Consider the following 24,298-nt stretch of genomic DNA (forward strand, 5'->3'; position numbering starts at 1 on the left):
TTATTACTCTTAAGAAAAAGCAATACAGTCAAAGTTGTTTTCCCTTCCAGCCTTTACACTTTCTTTGGTTTCTCTACCTTTTTTTTTTAGGTGTTATATGTATATAGGTATGAGGATGGACACAGACACACACACACACAGAGACACACACACACACACACAGATAGAGAGAGAGAGAGAGAGAGAGAGAGAGAGAGAGAGAGAGAGAGAGAGAGAGTTCCTTTTTCTTTCTGAGGTACTGGAGATTCAGTCTAAGGCCTTGTACATTCTAGGCAAGTGCTCTACCACTAAGCTATACCCCTGGCCCACACTACATTTTGTTTATTGATAGGTTGCATGATAGCCTCCTTTTAAACTGTGGTCTTCTTATTCCATGGTTTCCATAATTTGAGCTTAGCCATGGTCTGAAAAAGTTAAATGGAAAAGCCTACAAATTATTTATGAGTTTCAAGTCTCAAGCCATTCTGAGAAGTATGGTGAAGCCTATATCTGTCCTGTCCAGGACATGAGTTGTCCTTTGGCTAATGTATCCATACTCTGTGTGCTGCTCACTCAGCAGTGACCCCTGTGCTTGTGTTTGCGAAATCCTTATATAACTTAACAAAGGGCCAAGAGTGGAGGAGTGGTGCTCTGGGGTTCAGAGGTGCCCAGAAAAGCTGCAAACTGCTTCCTTTAAGACAAGGCAAACAGGGGCTGGAGAGATGGCTCAGTGGTTAAGAGCATTGCCTGCTCTTCCAAAGGTCCTGAGTTCAATTCTCAACAACCACAACCATCTGTAATGAGATCTGGTGCCCTCTTCTGGCCTGCAGGCATACATGCAGACAGAAGAATACTGTATACATAATTAAATAAATCTAAAAAAAACAAAAACAAAAACAAAAAAACAAGGCAAACTTTTTTTAGCAAGGAAAAAAAATATCCAGAAAAGCCCTGTGCTGAGGCTGCTGAGATCTGTAGGCAGAGAAATCTTTCTTTCTGCCTATAAATTGCAAAGGAAAATTGTGCTCGGGTTTTTTATTTGTTTGTTTGTTTGTTTGTTTGTTTTGGTTTTTTGAGACAGGATTTCTCTGTGTAGCCCTGGCTGTCCTGGAACTTTCTTTGTAGACCAGACTGTACTCAAATTCACAGAGATCCACCTGTCTCTGCCTCCCAAGAGCTGGGATTAAAGGTGTATACCACTTAGCAAATTGTGCTAATTTTGCCAAAATCTTTAATCACAGTGAATACCAGTGACTGGGAAAGGTGCTGAGTTACAGAGTTTGGCGTTCTGTGCTTGTAGCATCCCTCTGGCCTTGGATCTCATGCATAAGTGGTGGGGACTGTGATATTGCAAATAGGATTTGTGGTTTTATGTTTCTAAATGGAATCTGGTCCACAAAGGAGAGAAATCTTGTGACTCTTGTCTTTCTGAGCTTGAGTTATTTTGCTTCATACGATGGTGTCCAGTTGTGTTCATTTTCCCTCAAGCCACATCATCTCATTCTTCTCTGTGGCTGAATCACTGCATTGTGCACGTGGACCACATTTTCTGTGCCCACTCACACTGACTAACAAGGCTGTGCACATACCCACATATGTACATACCCGTGGTGTTGTTACAACTCTTCCTTCCCATAAAGGACATTCTACCCCAGTCACACAGCAGCCAGCTGTGTGTGGATGCTCATCACATCACCTGAAGCACCTTGACCCCTGAAAGCAGTGAAGGTGGGCTAGCTGTTTGTCTTCCTCAGTTTTGTTTCCACTCAGTCATTATTGCTTCTTGATTTAACTTCATACCTTGTCACGTCTAATTGTCCTATGGCTTTTATTTTTTATTTTTACTTTTTAAGATTTATTGTGTATGCAATGGTCCTACTGCCTGTGTATTTCCATGCCAGAGAGGGCACCAGATCTCATTACAGATGGTTGTGAGCCACCATGTGGTTGCTGGAATTGAACTCAGGACCTCAGGAAGAGCAGTCAGTGCTCTTAAGCTCTGAGCCATCTCTCCAGCCCTGGTTTTTATTCTTTAACTATTCAAATACATCTTCCCTTACGTTGTAAGACCCTTTTGGGTTTCTAGATGGGCTTGGTGGTGCATGCCTTTAACCCTAGCACCTGGGAGGCAGAGGCAGGTGGATTTCTGTGAGTTCGTGGCCAGCCTGTTCTACAGAGCTACACAGAAAAACAAAACAGAACAAAACAAAATGAAAGAAAAGAACCTTTTGGGTTTCTTTGTTTTTGAACTAAAGCCACTGAGTCTCATTGCTAACAAAGTGGAAATAACAGCTGGTAGAGCAGGACCAGTTACTGGGCTCTGCTCTGAGAGCTCACTTCCTCTTCCTGGTGTTCTTCTAAGTTGGTGCTTCTCGCCCTTCCTAAGACTGTGACCCTTAAATACAGTTCCTCATGTTGTGGTGGCCCTAGCCACAAAATTATTTTCTTTGCTACTTCATAACTATAATTTTGCTACTGTTATGAATCATAATGTAAATACCTGTTTTCCAGTGGTCTTAGGTGACCCCGGGAAAGGTTCTTTGACCTCAAAAGGGGTCTTGACACACAGGTTGAGAACCACTGCTTCTTGTGCTGTGAGGCCCAGAGCTCAAAAAAGCTTGTTCAAGATTCAGTAGCTGCAAAGTGCAGAATCAGTCTAGAGCTGGGTGTCCTTGCTCCAGAGCCCAGGCCCTCAAGCAGGTGTGTTGTTCACATTCTGAGTGTGTGCTGACATTGCTGTCTTCTTCCTTTTCTCCTATTCCTCCTTTTTCCTTCTTGGGACCAAGAGGGTGTTTTGCACTCTGGTTGTTACTGTTATTATTATGAATATTGTTATATACAGTACTAATAGTTCCCTATCTCTGTCTGTCTGTCTGTCTGTCTGTCTGTCTGTCTGTATCTATCCCTCTCCCTCTCTTCCTCCCTTTCTCTCCCCCCCACTCTCTCTCTCTTACACACACACACATATACACATGTACACACGCGGACACACACACACACACACACACACACACACACACGTGTGCTTTTCATTTTGTTCTCTGCCCTCAGGGAGTTTGTGATTGAGATGACAAACTATGCACAAAGGAAGACATTTGAGGACAGTTAGTTATCAGTATGTGCAGAACTAGAGCAGAGATGATGCTTGTATACCATCTGATCCCCCCGACCCCCCTCTCTGTCCACGATGGCACCAGATGGGAGTCAGAACAGGAAAGCGTGGGGAAAAGGTGTGTGGCAAGCAGGAGCTTACTCTTTGCTTAGGAGCAGGATTTTTATTATATGCACCCCCCTCCCCAGGTCTCTGTAAAGCTTTGGAAATTGGTGGGATGCTCACCTTCTGATTTTCTTGAAGGTCAGCTGAAGAAGGCAGCAAGTTGGCTGTTCAAGAATGCAGAACCTCTGAAATCCCTGTCCCTGGCTTCCAGCAGTAGAGACAACCCGGGGGCCGTGGCGGCTCCACGAATCTCTGGAGTAGAAGTCAAGGCCGAGAGTGTATGCATCTGCTTCATTGATGACTGCATGGACTGCGACGTGCCCCTTGCCGAGCTTACCTTCTCCCGTGAGTGTGCCTAGCCTGGGGCACCTCCAGCAGCCCAGTGTTGCTCAGTTCCTAGGGCCTGCCTTTTAAGTTTTCCTTGTATTCTTGTTCCCCTCTACTTCATAGTGCAGTAACTAAGATAAAACTTAATTGTTTAACATGTTTTTCAGATTTTTTTTTCCTTTTGAGACAGTTTCTCTGTTTAGCCTCAGCTGTCCCAGAACTCCCCCTATAGGCCAGGTTGACCTTGAACTCAGAGATCCACCTGCCTCTGCCTCCTCCCAAGTGCTGGGATAAAATGTGTGAGCCCCTATGCCCCACCAGATTTTTTTTTAAACAAAGCAGACTTGATGCTTAGTAAAAATACTTTAGTGTAGGCTTAAGGGCATAGGTGTGGGCTGTCAGGTATTAGTCGAGGAGAATAAGACATACTCAAGTATGGATATGGGGAAGAATCTCCCAGAATTTTTTATTTCCCATGTGTGGCTTCGTCCTGCAGCCCAGGAATAGTAGAGATTGATACTGATAAAATTTCCATCACCTCAGGAGCTCTGTTTGTCCATTCTTCTGGTCCTCTTCCGCATATGAGCACACTGGGCAACAGATTATTAAAATAGATAAAATTCTCAAAGAATTAATAAACACACTAAAATCTACTTAAGCTAGTGTTCTCTTATCACTGCCCTCTTTCCATGCATTCAGGGAGAAATACCTTTATATAGGGCTTTGGCCTGACCTGTGTGCTGGGGATGAGCTTGGGGGAGTGAGAGCATATTTTAGGTACAGTGCTTAAGGGAGTGCCAAAAACTCACAAATTAAGACAATGATATATATGTTTCTATTTTTTATGTATTTGAATGTTTTACATGCAAGTATATATGTGCACCACTGCCTACCTGGTGCAGAAAAGGTTATCAGATTCCTTGGAACTCAAGTTACAGATGGTTGTGAGCTGCCATGTGGGTGCTGAGTATAGAACTCAACTTCCTCAGCAGCCAGTGCTCCTAACCACTGAGCCATCTTTCCAGCACAATACTAATATTTGAATGTAGTGGGTATAAAACATGAAAACAGATGCACAAACCTACATGGCAGACAGAATGCTGTAATTATGTGTGCTCTCCCATGAGGCTGTCAATACGAGCTGCAGCTAATGTCTGAAATGCAGCTCATCTGTGGAGGGCAGCTTTGCTCTTGCCTTTGTAGTGAAATTTACTTCTGTTGCAGGTCTGAATTTTCTTCAGCACATAAGAACTAGCCCTGAGGGCTATGCCCACTTCACCCTTTCTGGAGATTATTATAACCGTGCTCTGTCAGGTCAGTGTAAAGTGTAAGTTATTAGAAGATTTAAAGAATAAGTGAAAATGTTTACCAGGGCCTATTGCTGTATACATGTGACATGAGGAAAAGGGTGGGGTGATTTGAGACTGAGAAAGACCAACAAGTGTGTTTGATATGTTATGACTGTACTTATAAGTCTTTCAAAGGCTAGGGAGCTAGTTTTAAAGAGTTGAGCTTCTTTGGTTTTGTGTATTTTTTTTTTTTTTTTTTTGAGGCAAGGTCTTCTTCTGTAGTTAAAGTCAGGCTGTCCTGGAACTCATGGAAGTTCTTCTGAATTTGATCCAAAATACAATTTTTTAATACCCAGGCAGAAGTGGAGTGTGGCACATACTTGGGTGCAAACGAACCATAGCTTCTGAAGAGGAATTCTAATTTGTGTAGTTAGGAAGTATTCATGATATAGTGACAGTGAACACAAGCATCTTAAGAGCTGATCTGCACGCCCCTTTTCAAGTCTGTGCATTAATACACATGGACAGATGTGTTTATAGTACTATTCTTCCTAGTAGTGATGAGACTAGAGTTGAGCGAACATCTTTCAGGAGTAAAATGAGCGAATTAGATTGGTGGAATGCTACTCGTTGGCAGAAAACCATCTCAGTCAGCTTCACCAGCACAGTAACACTGCGCTCAAATGTGTTTAAGGGGCAAAGAAATCTTGAAAAGAATACATATGGGATTTCATCTATATATCCATCTATTCATAGACTAATCAACCAACTCTTAAGAAATACAAAGTCTAAAAGCATTAGACAGACAAGAAAGCAGAGAACAGTCCGTGTAGATGGTTGCAGGGAGTGACAGAAGGTTGTCGGGAAAGAGGGGGGTTAGTTAGCACCCAGACTTTGCAGGACTTGTCGCTTTCTAGTTCTTTCTCCCTTTTCTTCTTCTCTTTCTCTTTCTTCTCTCCTCTTTTCTTTTTTCCTCTTTCTTTCTCCCTCCCTCTTTCTTTCCTTTCTTTCTTTCTTTCTTTCTTTCTTTCTTTCTTTCTTTCTTTCTTTCAAGACAGGTTCTTTCTCCCTATCCCAGGCTGTCTTAGAACTCGCCATGTTTACTAAACTGGCCTCAGACTCATCAGAGCTCTGTCTGCTTCTGTTTCCCAAGTTCAGGAATTAAAGGTATATGCAGCCATGCCTAACCTGATTTTTTTATTTCTATTTCAAATGATTTACACAAGTGCTTGTGGTAGTATTTCCTTTAAATTGTGTGTGTGTGTATATATATAATTACATATATAATCTTGTTTAAATTCCTTTTGTACATGTGACACATTTTAAGATTAAAACAAAAACCTGAGAAAATTAAGCTAATGAGCCTCCAAATGTGCCTTTGTTCAGTGGATGGATGTAGGAGCTCTTAGCTAAAGCCACTGTTTTTCTTCTCTAACCTAAGCCTGAGGCTCTTTTTCCTGTCTCTGTTGAGGAAGAGGTCACCTAGCTTTAATGAAACAGAGCATGTGTCCTCCCTGCCTTCTTCCTGCCACCTGGAGAAGAGCATGATGGGGAGTGTTGATGCTCTTCCAGGCATGTTCCATGCACAGCAGGCATCTGTAGGGTGACCTGTAGCCAAAGGTGGTTCTTTCCTTTGTGAGATGGAATTGGAGCCATTAGGCTGTATTCTGTCCTTGCTAAGCACTCATGAGCAGTATTCTCCTATAAACCCTTGATATCTGCTGAACAGATGTTTTATTTCCTGCATTCTTTTAGGCTGGGAGCCATTTATTGAGCCATGGCCGTGCTCTGTATCCTGGCAACAACAGGCAGCTAGTCGTCTCCATCCTCCACGACTAAAGCTGGAGGCCAAGGCCAAACCCCGCCTGGATATCAACATCACTTCTGTACTGATTGGTGAGTGGAACCGTGCCTGCTCTAGGCTAACATCTTTCTGTAACACGAGTCATTTGCCTGCAGACAAGGATGCCAGGTGGGCAAATGCTTGGCCCTGTGCCTGGCATCACTTCCTCATCATGGCTGCTCTCCTAGTGAACCTAATCTGGTGTCTAGTGTTGAGGCCCCATGTTAATGCTCTCCATGGCCAAGCTAGAGCTGAGGCTGCTTAGGGACCACAAAGTGTCCCCGTGAACTTTCTCCTCATAATTCTTGTCTGTAGGTTCCATAAAGTACCCTAGAAGTGAGCTTAGATTTGCTTTTTTCAGTCCCAGAGGATTTTTTGTTTGCTTTTAAAACAAGGTTCTGTAGTCTAGCCTAAGCTAGTCTCAAAATCACCCTTCTGCCTTAGCCTCCAAAGTGGCTGTAATTAAAGGCACCCAGTGCCATACCCTGGTACAGAGCAGTTCTTTAAGGTATGACTTTAGCAGAATGAGTTAATTCTCTGTGCTGTTTCCTATCAGCTGCCACACTGACTTAACTCTGAAAGTGATTTGCTTAAAGAATTGCCAAGCCGATAGCATGCCTTCTTAAAAGTTTCTTTGGCCCTGAAATGTCCATCTGCAGATCTGGATTTTTCTGCCTTGTCCCTTCTGCACTGTGTGCAATGAAGATACAGCATTCACTCAGTATTCCGAGTGTCCCATTTACTTTAATGTCTTAGAATTTTGCTAGTGACTCTGTCCTCAGTCTCATTGAGTCTCTATTCACCTTTTCAAGAACCAAAGCACGAGTCTGCCTGTGGAAGACTTCCCTGGACTTTGGTATACACCCGCCACCCACTTTTGCCCCTTTCTGTCCCACAGCGTTGTATTTCTGCTATGGCTTTAGCCCCTTTTGTATCATGGGTGGCTTCATGGAGGTGGTTTTTCTGATGGCTTTCATCTTTTCCATGTGGAATTCTATCTCCAGGGTTTAGCCTTTTCAGCTTCTAGCATAGACCCAGCATATAAGGAGGTGCTTAGTAAAAGCTTGTTTTGCTGAATTGAAATAATTTGATATGAACCTTTTACCTTGTTTATCTCCCCTCTTCATGTCTTCATGAAATTCTTTTTAGATCAGTATGTCAGTACCAAGGAGTCGTGGTTGGCAGATTACTGTAAAGAAGACAAGGAAACAGAGTCAGTCAAGTCCGAAGACTGGATGGGCTCCTCAGTGGATCCGCCATGCTTTGGACAAAGTAAGGTTTCTATAAGCACAAGCCTGTCTGTATCAATGTTAATCTACAGAGCAGTCCTTCACCGAGAGACTCATATAGAATGCTCGTTCTCTGTGGAGAACTCCATAGGAAGTTCTGACTAGCCTCCGTTGTTGGTTTTAGTCCTTGGAAAAGACGGTTTTCTGGCACAAACTACTGAAATATTACTGCAGGCTCTAATTCCAGTGACATGGGGGAGAGGGGATCTGCAAACCCTTACTCTTGATTTCCAGTGACACTGGAGAGCATGTCAGGACACGCTGTTGGTTGCTTTATTTTCAGTTGGGCAAAATCAATTGGTTTTTCAGTCGACAGGATTTTTAAAAACTGTATTATAAAAACATTTAAAGCTAGCGCTAGAGGGTTTGTATGTATTCTTGGAAAGAGGGAGGGCAAGATCCCAAGTGGTAAAACCTTTTTAAAAGAAGGGCTTGTATTGTTCATAGTGCATAAAGGAGTTGAATACTGGCTCTTGAGGAAGGATTCAGTGTGTTCTTTGTTGATGATGTTTTTGGTCCTGATGAATACCTCAGCATGGAGCTCTGTTTGCCTCAGAGCTGGGGAGAGGTGACAGACACCACAGGTCCTGCTTGTTCCACAAGCCATTGTCATCCAGATTCAGCTCAGCCCCAACTCTTTCAGTGTGGTTTCTTTGGAGAGTCTTGGCGGGACCTCACATGGCTCATGAATACGTAAATATTCCATCTGGTCTGCAAACAGTCCAGGGAAGATGGGCTTTCTTAGCATAGAAAGCATTTGTGCCTGTTTGCCTCTCCTGGGGTGTGCGAGCAGACTGCCTCGTGTTTCTAGAAGGAAAGACAAAAGCTTCGGTTTGGCTTGTTCTCTCTTCTCAGGCTTTTGCTTCTGAGTCCAAGCTTCAGCTCCCCTAACCCAATCTGTGTGGTGAAAAAACAACCTTGCCTGTCCAGAAGACTCTAAGCAATCCTTGTATGTCCAAGAGAGCATGGTTCTGAAGAGAGCTCTGTAGTTGGTGACCTCAATCCAGTTAGTGCCAACTCCAGGAAGGCCTGATGCGCTGGAAGGCCCACTCCCTCTTTCTTACACTTTTCTCCTCTTTCTGTTGTTAGTAAATCGCCCTATCTACATTAGAGCTTGATTTTTATGGTTATTGAGGCTGGTGTGATACACTATTTTAGCCACCTGACACTGATACACCTAAACACCAAATGTCTTTTTCCTGTGTCTTCCTGGAAGCCGCCTAAGAGACTTCCTGCAGCATGTGTAGCACTGACTTTCAAATTAGTAGCTTTCAACCGTGTTGAACTGACTACTAATTTTCAGATCTTATTTGAGAACTTTAGCCATATTTCTCCCCAAAGTTAGGTTTTTGACTGAGACCAGACATAAACCAGGCTCCCAGAGTAACCTCAGTGTGAAGTTCCTCCTAAGGAACTGGGAACCCCCTGCTGTTTCAATGTTTCTAGCTAGCAGGGAGCAGAGCACACTTGCTTTGTGTTGCCCTGGTTGTGAGCCTTTCAACAAGGGCTTATTCCGTAGGTGAACCTCAGCTAGGTGAACCTCAGCAGCATGACTCTATTGATCAGTTTATGAGAAGTACAGGTGTTTTGTGAGGTGTGTGTCCAGTTGGAACTTAGTCCTGTGAGATAAACCGAGAAAGGATTGCTGGAATCTGGAGGCCAGACTGACTTTTGCTTGAGTATTTGAGGTGGCCAGTGACCAGCACCCTGTCGCTCCTGCACTTTTCCAACTGGAATGGCATATCTCCCTTAAAATCCATACTGATTAGACTTTTCTGGGCCAACACATAACATGGTTTAAATTAAAACCTTCCCGAAGACTTGTTGTTCTCTTTGAGGGTATGTTCAATGCATTCATTGTTGCCTAATTAGCAAAAGGGCAGTGTGCCTTGACACAGCTGCACCATCAAAGCCTTGCAGAAAATTGCTGCCTTTGCCAAGCACGTTCTTGGCTCCTAGCAGTCAGGAAAGGCGCTCTCACAATTGCATGATGCATGCCATTTGTAATGTTCTCAACTCGTGTTTGTGGAGGTGATTCTTCCTCACCGCACCTGTTCTTACCCTCTAACTTTGTCTCTCCTGTCTACCAGGCCTCCCTCTTGTCTACCTTAGAACTAGGAGTACAGCCAGTCTGACTAACCTAGAGTACCAGACCTATGCTCGAGGTACAGTACAGCCAGAGGCTGCGCCATTTGCTTGTTTCAAGAACTGCTTTCTATGTCCATTTGTACACTGTTTTTTTCATGCGTGTTGTTGAGTGGAGCTGAATTGGGCTACAATGAGTTTTAAGTACTTTGGTTCAGTAGCCTGAAAGAATGTCTGCAGCAGAGGAGCACAGCAGCACCTCATCATGGGGTGGCTGCAGTCGCGAGTGACATCTGCTTCTTCACCGTCTCTTTCCGGACCTCCAGTGACAGAGACGCGAAAGGCATGAAGGGCTCTTCCAAGGAAAAGGAAGGAGGTGGAGGAACGCCATCCTTTGGCAGGCAATGCCGCATGGCTTTGCCTACAGAGTCCTCAGCCAGCGTGTATTCTCATGGGGATGCGGGGGTTCTGTGAAGTAGGAGCTGTAATCACTGGTCAGAGAGCCAACAAAGTATTTCCCAATGAATTGCTTGGATAGAATCTCTCGGTTCTTTACAAAGGAATTTATGCACTTAGGAGATAGGAAAGAGAATGGACTGGAGAGCGAGAGCAGAAAGAAACCACCGTTTACATCACCAAGCTGCCTTTCTTCCTTTGTGTTAATAGTACTGTTCATCTGACGGTACGTTTGTGATAAATCCAAATCACGGGTCTTGATATGTTTGTTTTATTTTAAAAGGCATTTGAGCTGGGTTTGGTGGTCCACATCCATAATCCCAGCACTTGGGAGGTGAGGCAGGAGGATCATAAGTTCCAGGCTAGCCATGACTATGTAGCAAGACCCTGTCAAAAGAAAGGGAAAGATAAACCGAAAGGCATTTGACCAGTGTATTCTGGTTTTAGAAGGCTCAGCTGAGGTGGGTCTTTGAGAGAGGCCTGATATCTTCATTCATTCTGAATCCCCACTGTTGAGCTTTCCAGGATGACTTCCTCATTGAGGCAAACACTGAGCACTATTCCCCTGTTGCCAATGTGACAGACTCTTGTGGACAGCACAGGAATTTGCCTTCTCTTCTGTTACTAGCTAGCATCAGATATGGGGCTTCAGTGTTTTTATTATGATCCACAAAGCAGGCCTTTTCTGATAGCCGAGTTGCTATGTAGCATAAAAATCGCACTCCTTAGAATGGCCAATTACCCTGGGAGAGATGAGCAGAGAGGTAGGAATTTCCTCAGCTAGTCCGATAGTAAACTTGAATGTGAGGAGCTTAAGGCTTTCTCAGCCTCTGAAGAAATCAGATTCACTCACTGGAGGCAGATTTTTTGAGGCCATCAGGAAATAATGTTCTCTTTGATGGATTTGGGAGTTTTTTCTTGATATTGTGCCAAAGGCAAGGACACAGACAATTGGATGCTGATGCAGTGCTGGGATTTATGTGCTCTCTGTGTTGTTTCAGCCTCTGTCATTAGGTCTGATCAGCACATGAAATGTGGGGTCCTGTGCATGGTTTCTCCCATGTCATCTAATCCCACAGCAGTAGGCGTGTAGATTGCTTTCTGTATGGATTTCTACTTCTTGAGCCTATATTTCAAAGTGGTCAAAGCCAATCTGCCACCTGCTCTCTCAAAGCATGATTTGCACAAGGAAATTTTCAGTCTTGGCCCTTGTCTACTGTAATGAAGGCGCTTTCCTTGCTTGCATGGAGGGAGGCTCCTCCTCGACTGAGCACATAGCACTGTTAATCCTTTGGAAAACTCTTGCTGCAGCCTCTTAACTCTTTTTTTTTTTTTTTTGGTTTTTCAAAACAGGGTTTCTCTGTGGCTTTGGAGCCTGTCCTAGAACTTGCTCTATAGACCAGGCTGGTCTTGAACTCACAGAGATCCCCCTGCCTCTGCCTCCCGAGTGCTGGGATTAAAGGCATGCACCACCATCGCCCGGCGCCTCTTAACCCTTGAACTTGGAGGAGCACCTAGGGAACCAAATGAGGTCCCTGGGATGGAAGTGAGCACAGTAGTAGGCAAACAGTATCCTCACTAGTATCCCCACATGATGCAGGACTGGAGCACCCTCTATACCAGTGTTTCTCAACCTTTCCAGTGTTCTTTAGTACAGTTCCTCAAGTTGTGGTGGTCCCTAAACATAAAATTATTTTGTTGCTACTTCATGACTGTAGTTTTTTTACTGTTATGAATTTTAATGTGAATAATTTGGAGACAGAGGTTTTCCAGAGTGGGTCTTGACCCACATGTTGACAACCACTGCTCTGGACTGCTCTCGTCGTTCGCAGATGACTGTTGTAGGGCCTGCTGAGTTTCCATTGTCCAGAGAGAACCTGTGTTAACCTGCATTTGCCTGTTTGGCAGTCATCACTCCCTCCCCACCCTCTTTGTAAAGCTGCCACAATGCAAGCACCAGAGAAAGTGATGGACTCTTAATATGATGGAATCTTAATAAATAGGCTGATGATTGCCATGGCTGGACAGGGCATGTTCATCATGGCTCCACAGATGTGGTTTATCTTCTTGGTCTTGTCTGTGGGAAGCATGGGGCCCTGTAAAATGATTTCAGCCTCACTGGTTCTCCACTGCTAGCATTTGCTGTCCCTTGAGGTGTGTCCCCCATCACCTCCACCGACGTTGTGGCTGTCTTTGTGCCTTCAGGATAAACAAAAGTGATGGCTGAACCATGGGGCCTGCTGTGGTCATCAGTGTCCATGTGCTATGAGCTCCTCAGCCAGCTGCCTTCCTACCGTGGATTGTCACTGCCCGGTAGTTCCTGCCGCCTCCTCCCACTTGGTTTGTATGGTTATTGGAGGTGACAGGCCCTTGGTCAGAGTGGACCACAGAAAGGTCCTAAGAATACTGGAGAGCCTTTTGACAGTTATCAGTGTTGAGAATCAGTTCACCTCTCCCTAGAATCCGGTTATGTTATTTTCTGGCAGTGGTTGTTTCTCTGCAGGTTCCCAATCAGAGGTTGTTTTGTGAAACAGCTGTGTGAAATGCTGCCTTCGCAGCCTCCTTGGTGCCTGCCTTATAGTATCTAGCTGGTTGCCTGTGTTAAAAAGGGAACTATGTTAGGGGACTGGCTCCTCTGTGTAAGCATGAGGACTTGAGTTTGATCCCAGAACCCACATGGAAAAACTGTGCTCAGTAGTATGTCTCCATAATCCTAGTGTTGGTGTTGGAGGGGGACAGGCGGCAGTCAGTCAGTCGGTGAACTCCAGATTCATGTGACGCCCTGTCTTAAAATAAGTAGTAAGTAATAAAGTGAAGAAAGACAGAGGAAAAGATCATCAGCACTAACTTATGCATGCATGCCTGCACATACATGCACAGACACAGTGCCCACTAAAAAGAAGAGAGACCTAAAATTTCATTTTAAAAGCTTTCAGAAAGCATGATCTTGAAGACAGCACTAGAAGAGGAAATGGGCTTCCACCAGGGTTAGTGCTGAGAATGCACTGGAAGGAGTCGCCTTTCAGTCTTGTTTTCTTTTTAAACCAGGTCAGGTTCTGATACCATCTTCTCAGCAGTAAGACCCATGTGAGTTGTGGGTATTGTGTGTGTGTGGGGGGGGTTCACACAGTAGCCAGCAAATCTTGCAGCAAATCTTTGTCATGTCAACAAACCTGTGGTCCCTTTTCTCGCTTCCGTCTTCACACAGGAGGCAGCTGTGGGTGCTGTCCCCAGGCGGAGGAGGGTTTCTGTCATGAAGACACAGTAGATATTAATAGTCTTTTTTGTTTGTTTGTCACAGCAGAGGTGAAAACCCCCAAGCGCCGGCAGCCATTTGTCCCCTTCGCTCTGCGGAACCACACGGGATGCACACTGTGGTTTGCCACCCTGACTACTACACCCACCAGGTAAGGTGCTTTCTTTCTGTCTCTGGAGCTGCTTACATCCCTGGCAGCTTCTGTGCAGCTACCTGGCAGGGCAAGGTTGGCCCCTGCTCCAGGCCTCTGGGCTTGTACGTGACTCAGTCAGTAACTCATGGCCTGAGAGTGGTGGTAGAAGTTCCGAGTGTGCACTAGTGGAGCTGTGCTCATCTTGACCTGCTGTGCGTTAGGTTCACAGTCAGGGTGAGAGAAAAGTCATTCCAGGTCTCCTTAGGTGCCACACTCTTTAAAGAAGCTATATATGGTCACAAAACTAAGTATTTGGCATATTTCCTCTGAGCCTGCTTTGGAAATACCCTCCAACACTACTCCTGAACTCTTGTTTTTGTCTCTAGAGCACACTTTGGCCCAGATAGCATGGGTGGACTCAGGAGGGCATGAGAACTCGCCTAAGCTAAATACAAAGCTTAGCTGACAGCTTTGCCTGCTTAGATGTTGGCTCAATGTTCTGAATACGGGGTGGTGGGGGGCTTTTCAGCTTCATGAAGTGCAGAATTGAGTGACTGTCAGCTGATTTGAAATGACATTCTTCTTCTACTAGCTATGAGGGTACTTTGGCTAAGACTTTGCTATTTACCAGTTCATGTCAGTTAAATTCTTGCTGGTCACCAGCATAGTCTCTTAGAAAGTCCTGCCTTGGTTTACATGTTCCAGACTCACTGCTGGAGCAGGTGGCTGGATACTAACAGCTTTCACGGGTCTCTTTCTTTTCTTTTTGGTGCTTGTGTGTGAATGTGGCTGTGGGTGAATGTGTGTATGTGTGTATGCGCGTGCGTGCTCATGCATGTATGTGAGTGTGTATGCAGGGGCAGAGAGCAACCTTGGATGCTATCCTCAGGGATGCATCTACCTCCCTTGACAAAGAGTCTCCCATTGGCCTGGAGCTTATTGATTAGGCCAGCCTGGCTGGCCACTCAGCTCTAAGGATCCTGTCTCCTGCTCCTAGGAGGAGTGCTAGGATCCATGCACCACCACACCCAGATTCTTCCATGGGTTCTGGTGATCAAACTCCCATGCTCGTGCTTGTGAGGCAAGCACCTTAACACCTGATGTGTAGGGCTGGGAAGATGGCTCAGCCAGTGAAGTTCTTCCTGTGTGAGCATGAGCACGTGGTTTTGGATCCAGCACACTTGTAAGATGCTGAACATAGATAGTAGTGTACCTGTTGTCTCAGCACTAAGAAGTGAAGAGTGGGGGGAGCTGGAGAGATGGCTCAGTGGTTAAGAGCATTGCCTGCTCTTCCAAAGGTCCTGAGTTCAATTCCCAGCAGCCACATGGTGGCTCACAACAATCTGTAATGGGGTCTGGTGCCCTCTTCTGGCCTGCAGACATATACACAGACAGAATATTATACACATAATAAATAAATAAATAAATAAGCAAATAAACAAACAAATATTTTTTTTAAAAAAAAGAAGAAGTGAAGACGGGGATCCCTGAAGCTGAAGGGACAGCCAGGTTGGCCGGCTGATGAGCTCCAGGTTCACAGAGAGATCCTGTCTCAGATAACGAGGTAGAGATTCACTGAGGACACCTGATGTTGACCTCTGACCCCCACATACACACATGTGCATAATGTAACACACAGATGCACACACCATACACATACACGAATGAACTTACTTTAAATTAGAAGACATTGAAACAGGACTTCACTTATGTAGCCCAGGCTGGCCTAAAGCTCGCCATGTAAGCTTCTTTACGTTCACCCTCATTCCTCAGCTGAGCTGGTAAGTATGTGCTGCTGTGCTCACCGTTACTTTAATCTATTTCCAAGCAGTCAGAGAAGTTGTAACCGAGCCTCAAAGTAGCCGAAGTCACTGACCTTCTTGGGTCACAAAGAACAAGCAGGGTGTGTCGTGCCAGTGCAGCCAGTCAGTTGTAGGAAGCCCACTTCTTCCCGCTGGCTCAGAGCTACTGGAGAGGCAGCAGGGAGAGCAAGGCAGGAGCACGACCTGTCATCTGACTTGATTCCAGGGCTGCACTGTCTCACAGCGGGAGTCCCGGGGTGGCTCCAGAAGGGAGTGGAGCGCTTCTGGACGATGCCCACAATGTCAGTGAGTGGCGAGAAGTCCTCACGGGTGAAGAGATTCCTTTTGAATTTGAAGCCAGAGGAAAGTTAAGACACAGGTAAACTTTGACTGTTTATCCTTCTGTGAAAGACATGACATGGATGTAAATGTTTGTCCTTGGTGTCTTGTCTTTCACTTATTCATGACTTGAGTGTTTTATTGTGAAAAGATACTTTGAATGTCAATTGTTTCCTCTTAAAATATAGCCTGTCATGCCATCTGGAAAATCGTTTCTTTCTATTCCCATTCATTCTATGTGTGAAGCATTAACTAAGTATTTCAGAGTCTGAGAAAAGACTAGCTACATCCTAACACTCATTGTATCCTGGCCAGGTGTCCATGTGCTATTCTAGACAGGTTCTCAAAGCAGATAGGCTCAGGATACAGAGCAGTAAGAGTAAGGCAGCAATCGGATGCAGTGTAATATCAAGGGGCACTGCTGGCCTGGTTACTCTTGCAGCAGCCAGCCAGACGAGTTGGAGTTGGCACAATACGGAAGTCTGTTTCCTACAAGTTAATAGAATGTCCAGCAAGGCATCTCACTGTATTTTTAAATGGGAAGGCTGTCATGGATGTAAATAGGTGAAGGTTTAGTGTTTGAGCCTCGGACTGATTTCAGGAGCAAGCTGAAGTGGAAGAGACTGGTTTCAGGCCTGAGTCCCCTGCTTCTGTGCAAACCTCCTTCACAACAAAGCACTCTTGCGCAGGTTTGCACAGGCTAGTCCTGTCTGGCGAGGGTTTTGAATATGTAGGTCTGGGTCTCTGGAGGTCTTATAGAGGTGGGGGTGGAATCACTATGCTGGACAGACTTCCGGAATGTCCTGTCCTTCATGAGGCTCTTGTTGATGGTGACTTTGAATAAGCCTTGCCTCTTGCCTTAGAGAGGGCCTGACCTTGGTGTCACGTCTGTGTTCTGTAACCCACTGTGCTGCTTGAACTCGTCAAAATGAATGCCTTTTTTTTTTTTTTTTTTTGGCATTTTCTCCTTGGCACACTGTACCCCATGCCGCCCTCCTCCCTTCCTGTCAGCCTCAAGTTCAGTTCCCCATTTCAGCCTTCTGGCTTGAATTAGGCAAAATCTAAAATAGAATTAAACGTGTAATTTCCTCCCATTCCTTCTGTTCTGCCCACTGCCTGCTGCTCCAATTTCAGCTGAGCACTAGTGCTCTGTAACTCCGAGGGCTCTGTCTCCCAGGCCTGCTTGTGGTTATGTAGGGTCTGAGCCAAACGACTGGATGTGTTCCTGAGAGGAGTAGAATTTCCAACAAAGGACTCAAAATAAGAAAGCTTATGCATCCCTAAGGGTGTGGTTGCGTGACTCAATGGCTAGTATACTTTGACTGCCCCACTCGACTGATAGCTCTGACGTCATTATCTCATGAAAGCTAGGTAGGGGCTTCTGAGAGAGAACTGGCAAGCATACAAGATTTCATGGTTTTTATGAGAGGAGAGCAGATGCCCCTTGGTTCAAGCGTGCCACTTCTCACTACTTGCCACCAGCAAAAAAGCTTGTTAAACCCTCTTCTTGACCTTGCTCACTAGCTGGTGCTGAGAAGGTTTAGCCAGATGGCATTTACATCATTATACAATAAATCAGATTGGAGTCTCTGCTCCTAATTTCCTTCCTTTTTGAGACTGGACCCTTTCTGTTCTGATTGACAGACATACTCATGACCTGCGCATCCATCAGCTGCAAGTTCGAGTCAATGGTTGGGAGCAAGTGAGTCCAGTGTCTGTGGACAAGGTTGGGACCTTCTTCCGGTATGCAGCACCAGACAAAAATTCCTCTTCCTCTACGGTGAGTGGCTGCTGTGTGGTGTTAATGTCATACCCTGCCAGGCCAGACTGTCACACAGCTCCAGGGAACTGCTTTGTTCCACTATTTCTAAGAAGAGAACATTGGGTTATTGGCTCGGGGTAGGGGTTGGTAATCAACATGCAGATAAGCCAGGCAGTGGTTGCCATCAGAAGAAAACAAGGTGGACATTTGTCAGTAGTGTGCTATCTCATGTAGGTAGATCTCTTTCTTGACTCCTTACAGACTGGAAACTTGAATACAGCAATCCCTCAGTGTCTCTGCGGGATGGGTTTCACGACTTTACCTGTCCTTCACATACCCAAATCTTAGGTGTTCAAATCCCTTGTGTTAGGTAGCATAGTGCTTGCATGCAAGTCATGCATATTCTCCAGTAAACTGGAAATTCTCTCTAGACTACCTAGGGTGTACCTAGTACCATAAGTGCTGTGGAAATGGTTGCTAATACTGTGTTGTGTTGGGGATAGAGATGAGGTAAGAATTTGTACATGCTCGGTACAGGGTGACCATCGTAAGCCTGACCACACAGCACATGATCTGGGCGTGGTTAAGTCAGAGGGTGTGAACTATCTTGACTGTTTTTGATGTATTATAAAGTTTTACAATTTATATACAGTTTCATATTATAGTACTCTTCTGTGATCCTTTTAACTCTGAGGCACCAAATCCTGTGTGGCAATGAGGTACAGAGGTGACCATTGTTCCTTTTTATCTGATCATGCGAGTTCATATGTCCTTTCCTAGTTTCGCCCTGGTCTGTGGTCCTGGGGCTGCAGGGCATTGGGGAAGGATGCAGACAGCTTCCTTAGTTGCTGGCGTAGGCTGAGGCCAGTGTCCAGGTGATACAGGTGCCATATTCATGCTTTGCTGGGCAGATGACTATTTATGGGCACCAGTGATGTGGTAGAAACTGTAGAGAGATACTTTCAGAGCACACCATTCCATAGGTGTTTGTTTTTAAGGTCTCTCTCTTTCTCTCTGGTACCCCACCTATCTTCAATGGGAGCAAACAGTTCTTTATTTTTCTGCCTAAATTCATGCCAGGCAGTGAAAGGACCGACTCCCTGTACATGCCTTCCATTGCATCGCTGGGCGCTGGAGGAAGCTCACAGCTGTTAGGCGTTTGTAGACTGACCTCCGTTTTCTCCCCGCTGTGCAGGACGTAGCGTGTTGTCTTTAGACATACTGTGCCTGAAAATAGTTTCAGCACCGCTCAAGGCAGTTAGATTGTCACCGAATGTAATTGCACCTGCTGTTGTGGGTCTGTGCTGACGCTCTGACTCTGCGACTCTCTCTTAGATTGGCAGCCCAAGCAGCAGAACAAATATCATACATCCCCAGGTTTATGTGAGTATGATCTTTCTGTTGTCATCATTGTGCTTACTGAGTGTGTGTACCACGCTGAGATTATACATGGCTGTGTTTCTCGATGGTCAAGGGCTCTGCGGCCTGTGTGTGCCTGGCACTCATCCTACCTTTTCCTACTCGTGGTTCCTCTAAATTAGTGAACATTGCTGAGAATTATGGTGCCTCCAAGGCCTCCCTTTCCTTCTCACCTGAACTAGACGTTTTCCCTGGTTCAGTTGTGTATTGTCTGTGCTTGGTCCAAAGGCCATGCAAGGAAATACAAGTCGTTAGATGACCGCCTATCATTGCAAAGTGACATGAATGACATGCTCCAGGCTTTCCTTTTTGATTTCTTGTGCCTGTGGATCCCAGGCACTGAAGTTTCAGGTAGGCCTGGAAGCTCTGGTGTGTGTTCCTTGGGGACTGGACCAGTGAAGGCTTGAGCTTTGATGGTGATTTGTGATTACTTTGTGCTCCTGAAAAACACTCCAGAAAGGGGCCTAGAGATGCTCAGGGAATCTAAGTTCAATTCCCAGCACTATGTCAGGCAGCTCACAGCTGCCTGTGTCTCCAACCTTGAGGATTTAGTTCCTTCTTCTGGCTTCCTGAAGGTGGTGGTATGCATGGCATTCCTCACACTGAGATACACATATCCACATAAATAAAAGTAGTAGTAAAAACAAACCAGAAACCCAAAAATACACCAGAAAAGATGGCTTGATGTCAGTGACTTGGACTTTGCAGCACTCTGCTTTGTGTTATTTTGGATACTAGGATGATTCTCATACAGTTTGCTCTAATAACAATAAGGTTGGCAGAATGAAGCATTTGGCTGTGTTATCATATGTTTCTGTGGCAAAGAAGCCTCATCAGTATGTCCTAAGAGCTGTGATTTCGAAATCCTCTTCGACGTATCTCATGTGGAAGTCATCCTTAAATGAATATTTCTGTATGGCAGTTGTAGACGGTTTTGTATGTAAGTGAATATACAGGAACTTAGGACAGCAAATGCAACCCAACAGCAATGATGAACCATTTCCCTCTCACACTGAGTCTAAATCTAGCATCCTGTTTGTAAGGGTTGGACATGCCTGTAATCTCAGTGCTTGGGAAGTAGAGTCTGGGCAGGAGCTCAAGACCGTCCTTGGGTACATATTAAGTTCCAAGTCAGCCTGGGCTACATGAAAAGCAAAACAGATGAAACCACGGCATGGTTATGGAGCAGAACCTGGAGGGTTAGGATGAAGAAGGAAGCTTATTTTTAAAGTTCTTGAACACAATACTAGGTTTTTTGTCATCACGAGAGTCTCACTGAGAAAAAGTCACACATTGCTGAGGAATGTCCCCAAAACACAGAACTTTCCTGCACACTGTACTTTTCACAGACAGGTCGAAGCCTCTGCAGACTTCTTTCTGTCTCTGTGTGTGTGTCTGGGTAGGACCAGCCCCTTGTTAGTGTTCAGGGAATGCTTTCTCAGCCTCACTTTGGGAGGGAGATGCCATGCAAGGGAAACCATTTAGTGCCTTGCAGGGTCCAACCTCAGTGTCTCTGATTTCAGCTGCTTCAGATGACTGTTCTTATTTCCTCAGGATAGCTGAAAACAAGTCTTGTCTACAGTTTTTTTTTTTTTTAAATGAGGGCTTGCAGCCTCTTTTTGTTTTTACTAATTCATAGGAAATTTGGAAAGTTGAATAGGTTATTAGTACTACTTCAGTTGAAGTTCTTTATATCTGGAGTCTTGGGCCTAACCCTCCCTCCCTTTCTCTGTGGAGCTAAGGATCGAAGCCAGGGTCTCCTGCATGCTACACAAATACCCCACTGCTGAGCCCGGATACCTCCAGCCTTGGTGGTTTCTCTTGGGACATACTTTGTGGTGTTATATCTGTATAGATTATTTTATAGACATTTTAAAAGTTGATGATTTAAAGAAAGATTTATTTTCTTTTTTTAAGTATTTTATATGTGTGTTTGCTTGTGTGTATGTAAGTGTGCCATGTAAATATCTTGTTCCTGAGGAGGCTAGAAGAGGGCAGCTCTCCTAGAACTGGAGTTACAGATCTGAGCTGCCATGTGGGTGCTGGGAATTGAACCTGGTTCCTCTGGAACAGTGGCCACTGCTCTTAACCACTGAGTTATCTCTGGCTTTTTATTTTTTTATTTTTTTGGTTTTTTGAGACAGTGTTTCTCTGTGGCTTTGGAGCCTGTCCTGGAACTAGCTCTGTAGACCAGGCTGGTCTCGAACTCACAGAGATCCGCCTGCCCTCTGCCTCCCGAGTGCTGGGATTAAAGGTATGTGCCACCATACCAAGCAGTCCTGCCTCTTTTATAATAGTATTCATGTTTAGCAATATTTATGGCCTGCTTGTTCACTTTAGAGGTGAAATAGGTTTGGGGTGGAGAATAACTTCCTGAAAAGCTTTGGTGACAAAGTGCTCCAGACTTCTTACACTCTGGAATTCACAAACTCTGTGTTTCCAGATGCACAGTTATTTTCTTTCTCTCTTTCCCAGTTCTCTTCGCTCCCACCTGTGCGGGTGGTATTTGCTGTCACAATGGAAGGCAGTGCACGGAAAGTAATCACGGTTCGATCTGCCCTCATTGTAAAGAACAGACTGGAGACACCAATGGAACTACGGTTGGACAGTCCCTCAGCTCCTGACAGTACGTTTAGATGGTGTAGAGCTAGGTCTTCTCTACTGTTATTGTGACTGTCTGTCCCCATGCAGTCAGTATACATAGTAAGCCTTGAGGTGGGGACCATCTTCTGCAACTGCTAAATCCCTTATTCCTGTGACAGAACCAGTGGTGCTTCCCGCTATCATGCCAGGGGACTCATTTGCTGTGCCTCTACACCTCACTTCTTGGAGGCTTCAGGCCCGACCCAAAGGACTGGGTGTGTTTTTCTGTAAGGCTCCCATTCACTGGACCAACGTAGTGAAGACCGCAGAGGTCAGCAGCAGCAAACGGGAGTGCCATTCCATGGACACAGAGAAAAGCCGGTTCTTCAGGTGTGTATGCTTCTGGGATGGGTGCCTGGGCATTGGCTTTTCCTCTGCAGGGCCTCTGCAGACCCTTAGCAAGTCCTCTGTGTTTGCTTAACACCCTGAGTTCTCATTTGGTAAGTTCTTGAGTTAAAGTTTTTCGGGGGAACAACCACAGGAGGTTGTAGCCACATCGGATCAGGTGCCATATCTGTGCATCTGTACAAACAGAGTACAGAAAGGGAAGAAAAGACAAATCTAAATTGGGAAGCGAGCTCCCGGGCCTGGGACTTTTTCTCAGGAATAATTTCAAAGTCAAGATTCATGCCTGATGCTGACTTTATTGAGCACATTAACAAAATTGCCTCACCATCTAAACCTGTGTTTCCCTCTGTAGTATGTGAAGGCATCTTCCTGGGCTCAGTGTTGGAAGAGACAGTGGATTGCTGCCTTCAAGCTCTCAGAGACTTTAAGCCCCATCCAGACAAGAGCTCCCTATTATACTTTTTGTAGAGTAAAAATGGGCATTCATTTAGCTTAAACTTACAAAGTTACTACAAACATAGTATGAAGAGTTCTAGCAGACACTTAGACTAAATGTGCCAGTCGTAGGGAGACTAAAGAGAAATAGATGAGCATACACGTGGAATCACAATTGGCGAAATGAAAGATAGCTAAGATTCCCGTCACACTGTCAACCAGCTCGTTATAGTTGGGATATGCTCAGAGAGTGCCTTGCTCAGTGAGTCCAGATTCTATATTATTTTCAAGTATGAGTGGAACATTCTTTAAGAGAGGCCTTCTCTTGGGCCATAAGATTAAGATCAATAAATATTTAAAAATTGAAATCATGCAGAATACATATCCTGATAACAGAATTGGATCAAATCAACAGCAATAAGATGCCTCGACAAACCTTGTGTATTTGGGAATCAAACTGTACTTATAATAACCATTGGGTCAAAGGAGAAATTACAAAGGAAATTAGAAAATATTTTGAATGTAACAGGAGCATATAATGGCCGATGCCCGTTAGTCTTTAGCTTGTATGGAATGATGGTCACACAGGAGCATATAATGGCTAATGCCCATTAATCCCCAGAATTCAAAACCTATACATTTTACTGTGTGTCATATCTCAGTCCATGTATTTTCATTAAAGGTTGCAGCTATCTGGCTGACCCGAAATGTTGTAATGTTATTTGGCTAAGGAGAAACAAATTCCAGTTCTTAATTCAGGATGACATTTTTTTCATACTGTTTTGTCTTCACAGGTTTTGTGTAGCCATAAAGAAAGAGAATTATCCAGATTACATGCCCTCAAACATATTTTCTGACAGTGCAAAACAGATTTTCAGACAGCCTGGGCATACCATATATCTCCTACCAACAGTGGTCATCTGCAACTTGCTGCCCTGTGAGCTTGACTTCTATGTGAAAGGAATGCCAATTAATGGGACCCTGAAACCTGGCAAAGAGGCAGCCCTCCCCACGGCTGATACGTCCCAGAATATCGAACTGGGTAAGGCTGTCCTAGCAACATTTATAGTAACATCGTGAAAAATACCAAGGAGTATTTTGTGAGCGTTCCGAGCCCCTTGGAGAAAGAAAGTTGCATGAGATATCTCAGTGAATTGACTCAGAGCCAAAGACTTCGCCGTGCAGTAGTCAACAGAGCCCTTGTTGTGTGTGGGTGTAGGGAGTAATTGCATCTTTTCAGCTATGCGTATTCCTAGCTGTAGAATGGGAAGAGGCAAATGTCCGAAGTCAGGCTCTTTACCTGCGCTCTCATGTAATCCTTATAGCAGCACTTATTTGACCCGTTTTATTGATGCAGAGATCGAGGTTGCAATGTTTATTGCTCCTTAACTTTAATTTGTAAGGGTCAGGGTAGAGAACAGCTGCATTTCAAACACCAAGCAGACGTCACTAACCATAACTGTTTTGGGGCCTTCAAGGAACTCTAGGATTGGAATAGTAAACTTCAGGAGGTGGTGCACACACCTTTAATCCCAGCACTTGGGAAGGATAGAGGCAGGTGGATCTCAGCCTAACTTGTTTCTGACTAGCTCTTACCTTTCTTTTTGTATCTTTTGTCTTGGAGCTTTTTACACGCTTCTGTGTATCTTACTTTCTTTGTCTCTCTGTGGCTGGTG

The 24,298-nt window shown here is 44.8% G+C and overlaps 1 protein-coding gene across 5 annotated transcripts in view; it reads left to right on the top strand.

The window, feature by feature from the left end:
- Positions 1-24,298, top strand: part of Vps13d (vacuolar protein sorting 13 homolog D) — a 221,120-nt gene that overhangs the window by 78,713 nt on the left and 118,109 nt on the right. For 3 of the 5 annotated variants that reach the window (XM_050153110.1, XM_050153115.1, XM_050153112.1), the window contains exons 36-46: positions 3,335-3,541; positions 4,748-4,837; positions 6,568-6,708; positions 7,805-7,927; positions 13,787-13,892; positions 15,903-16,055; positions 17,660-17,795; positions 19,113-19,160; positions 21,672-21,822; positions 21,959-22,169; positions 23,417-23,664. In XM_050153110.1, the coding sequence (XP_050009067.1) occupies positions 3,335-3,541; positions 4,748-4,837; positions 6,568-6,708; positions 7,805-7,927; positions 13,787-13,892; positions 15,903-16,055; positions 17,660-17,795; positions 19,113-19,160; positions 21,672-21,822; positions 21,959-22,169; positions 23,417-23,664 (1,614 nt within the window). The remainder of the gene's footprint in view (positions 1-3,334; positions 3,542-4,747; positions 4,838-6,567; positions 6,709-7,804; positions 7,928-13,786; positions 13,893-15,902; positions 16,056-17,659; positions 17,796-19,112; positions 19,161-21,671; positions 21,823-21,958; positions 22,170-23,416; positions 23,665-24,298) is intronic. The other 2 variants (XM_050153111.1, XM_050153113.1) reach the window with 2 other exon arrangements.

The sequence above is a fragment of the Alexandromys fortis genome, unplaced genomic scaffold, assembly GCF_014885135.2.
Source record: "Alexandromys fortis isolate MF-2015 unplaced genomic scaffold, M_Fortis_MF-2015_v1.1 scaffold_88, whole genome shotgun sequence".
In the NCBI taxonomy this organism is placed as follows: domain Eukaryota; kingdom Metazoa; phylum Chordata; class Mammalia; order Rodentia; family Cricetidae; genus Alexandromys; species Alexandromys fortis.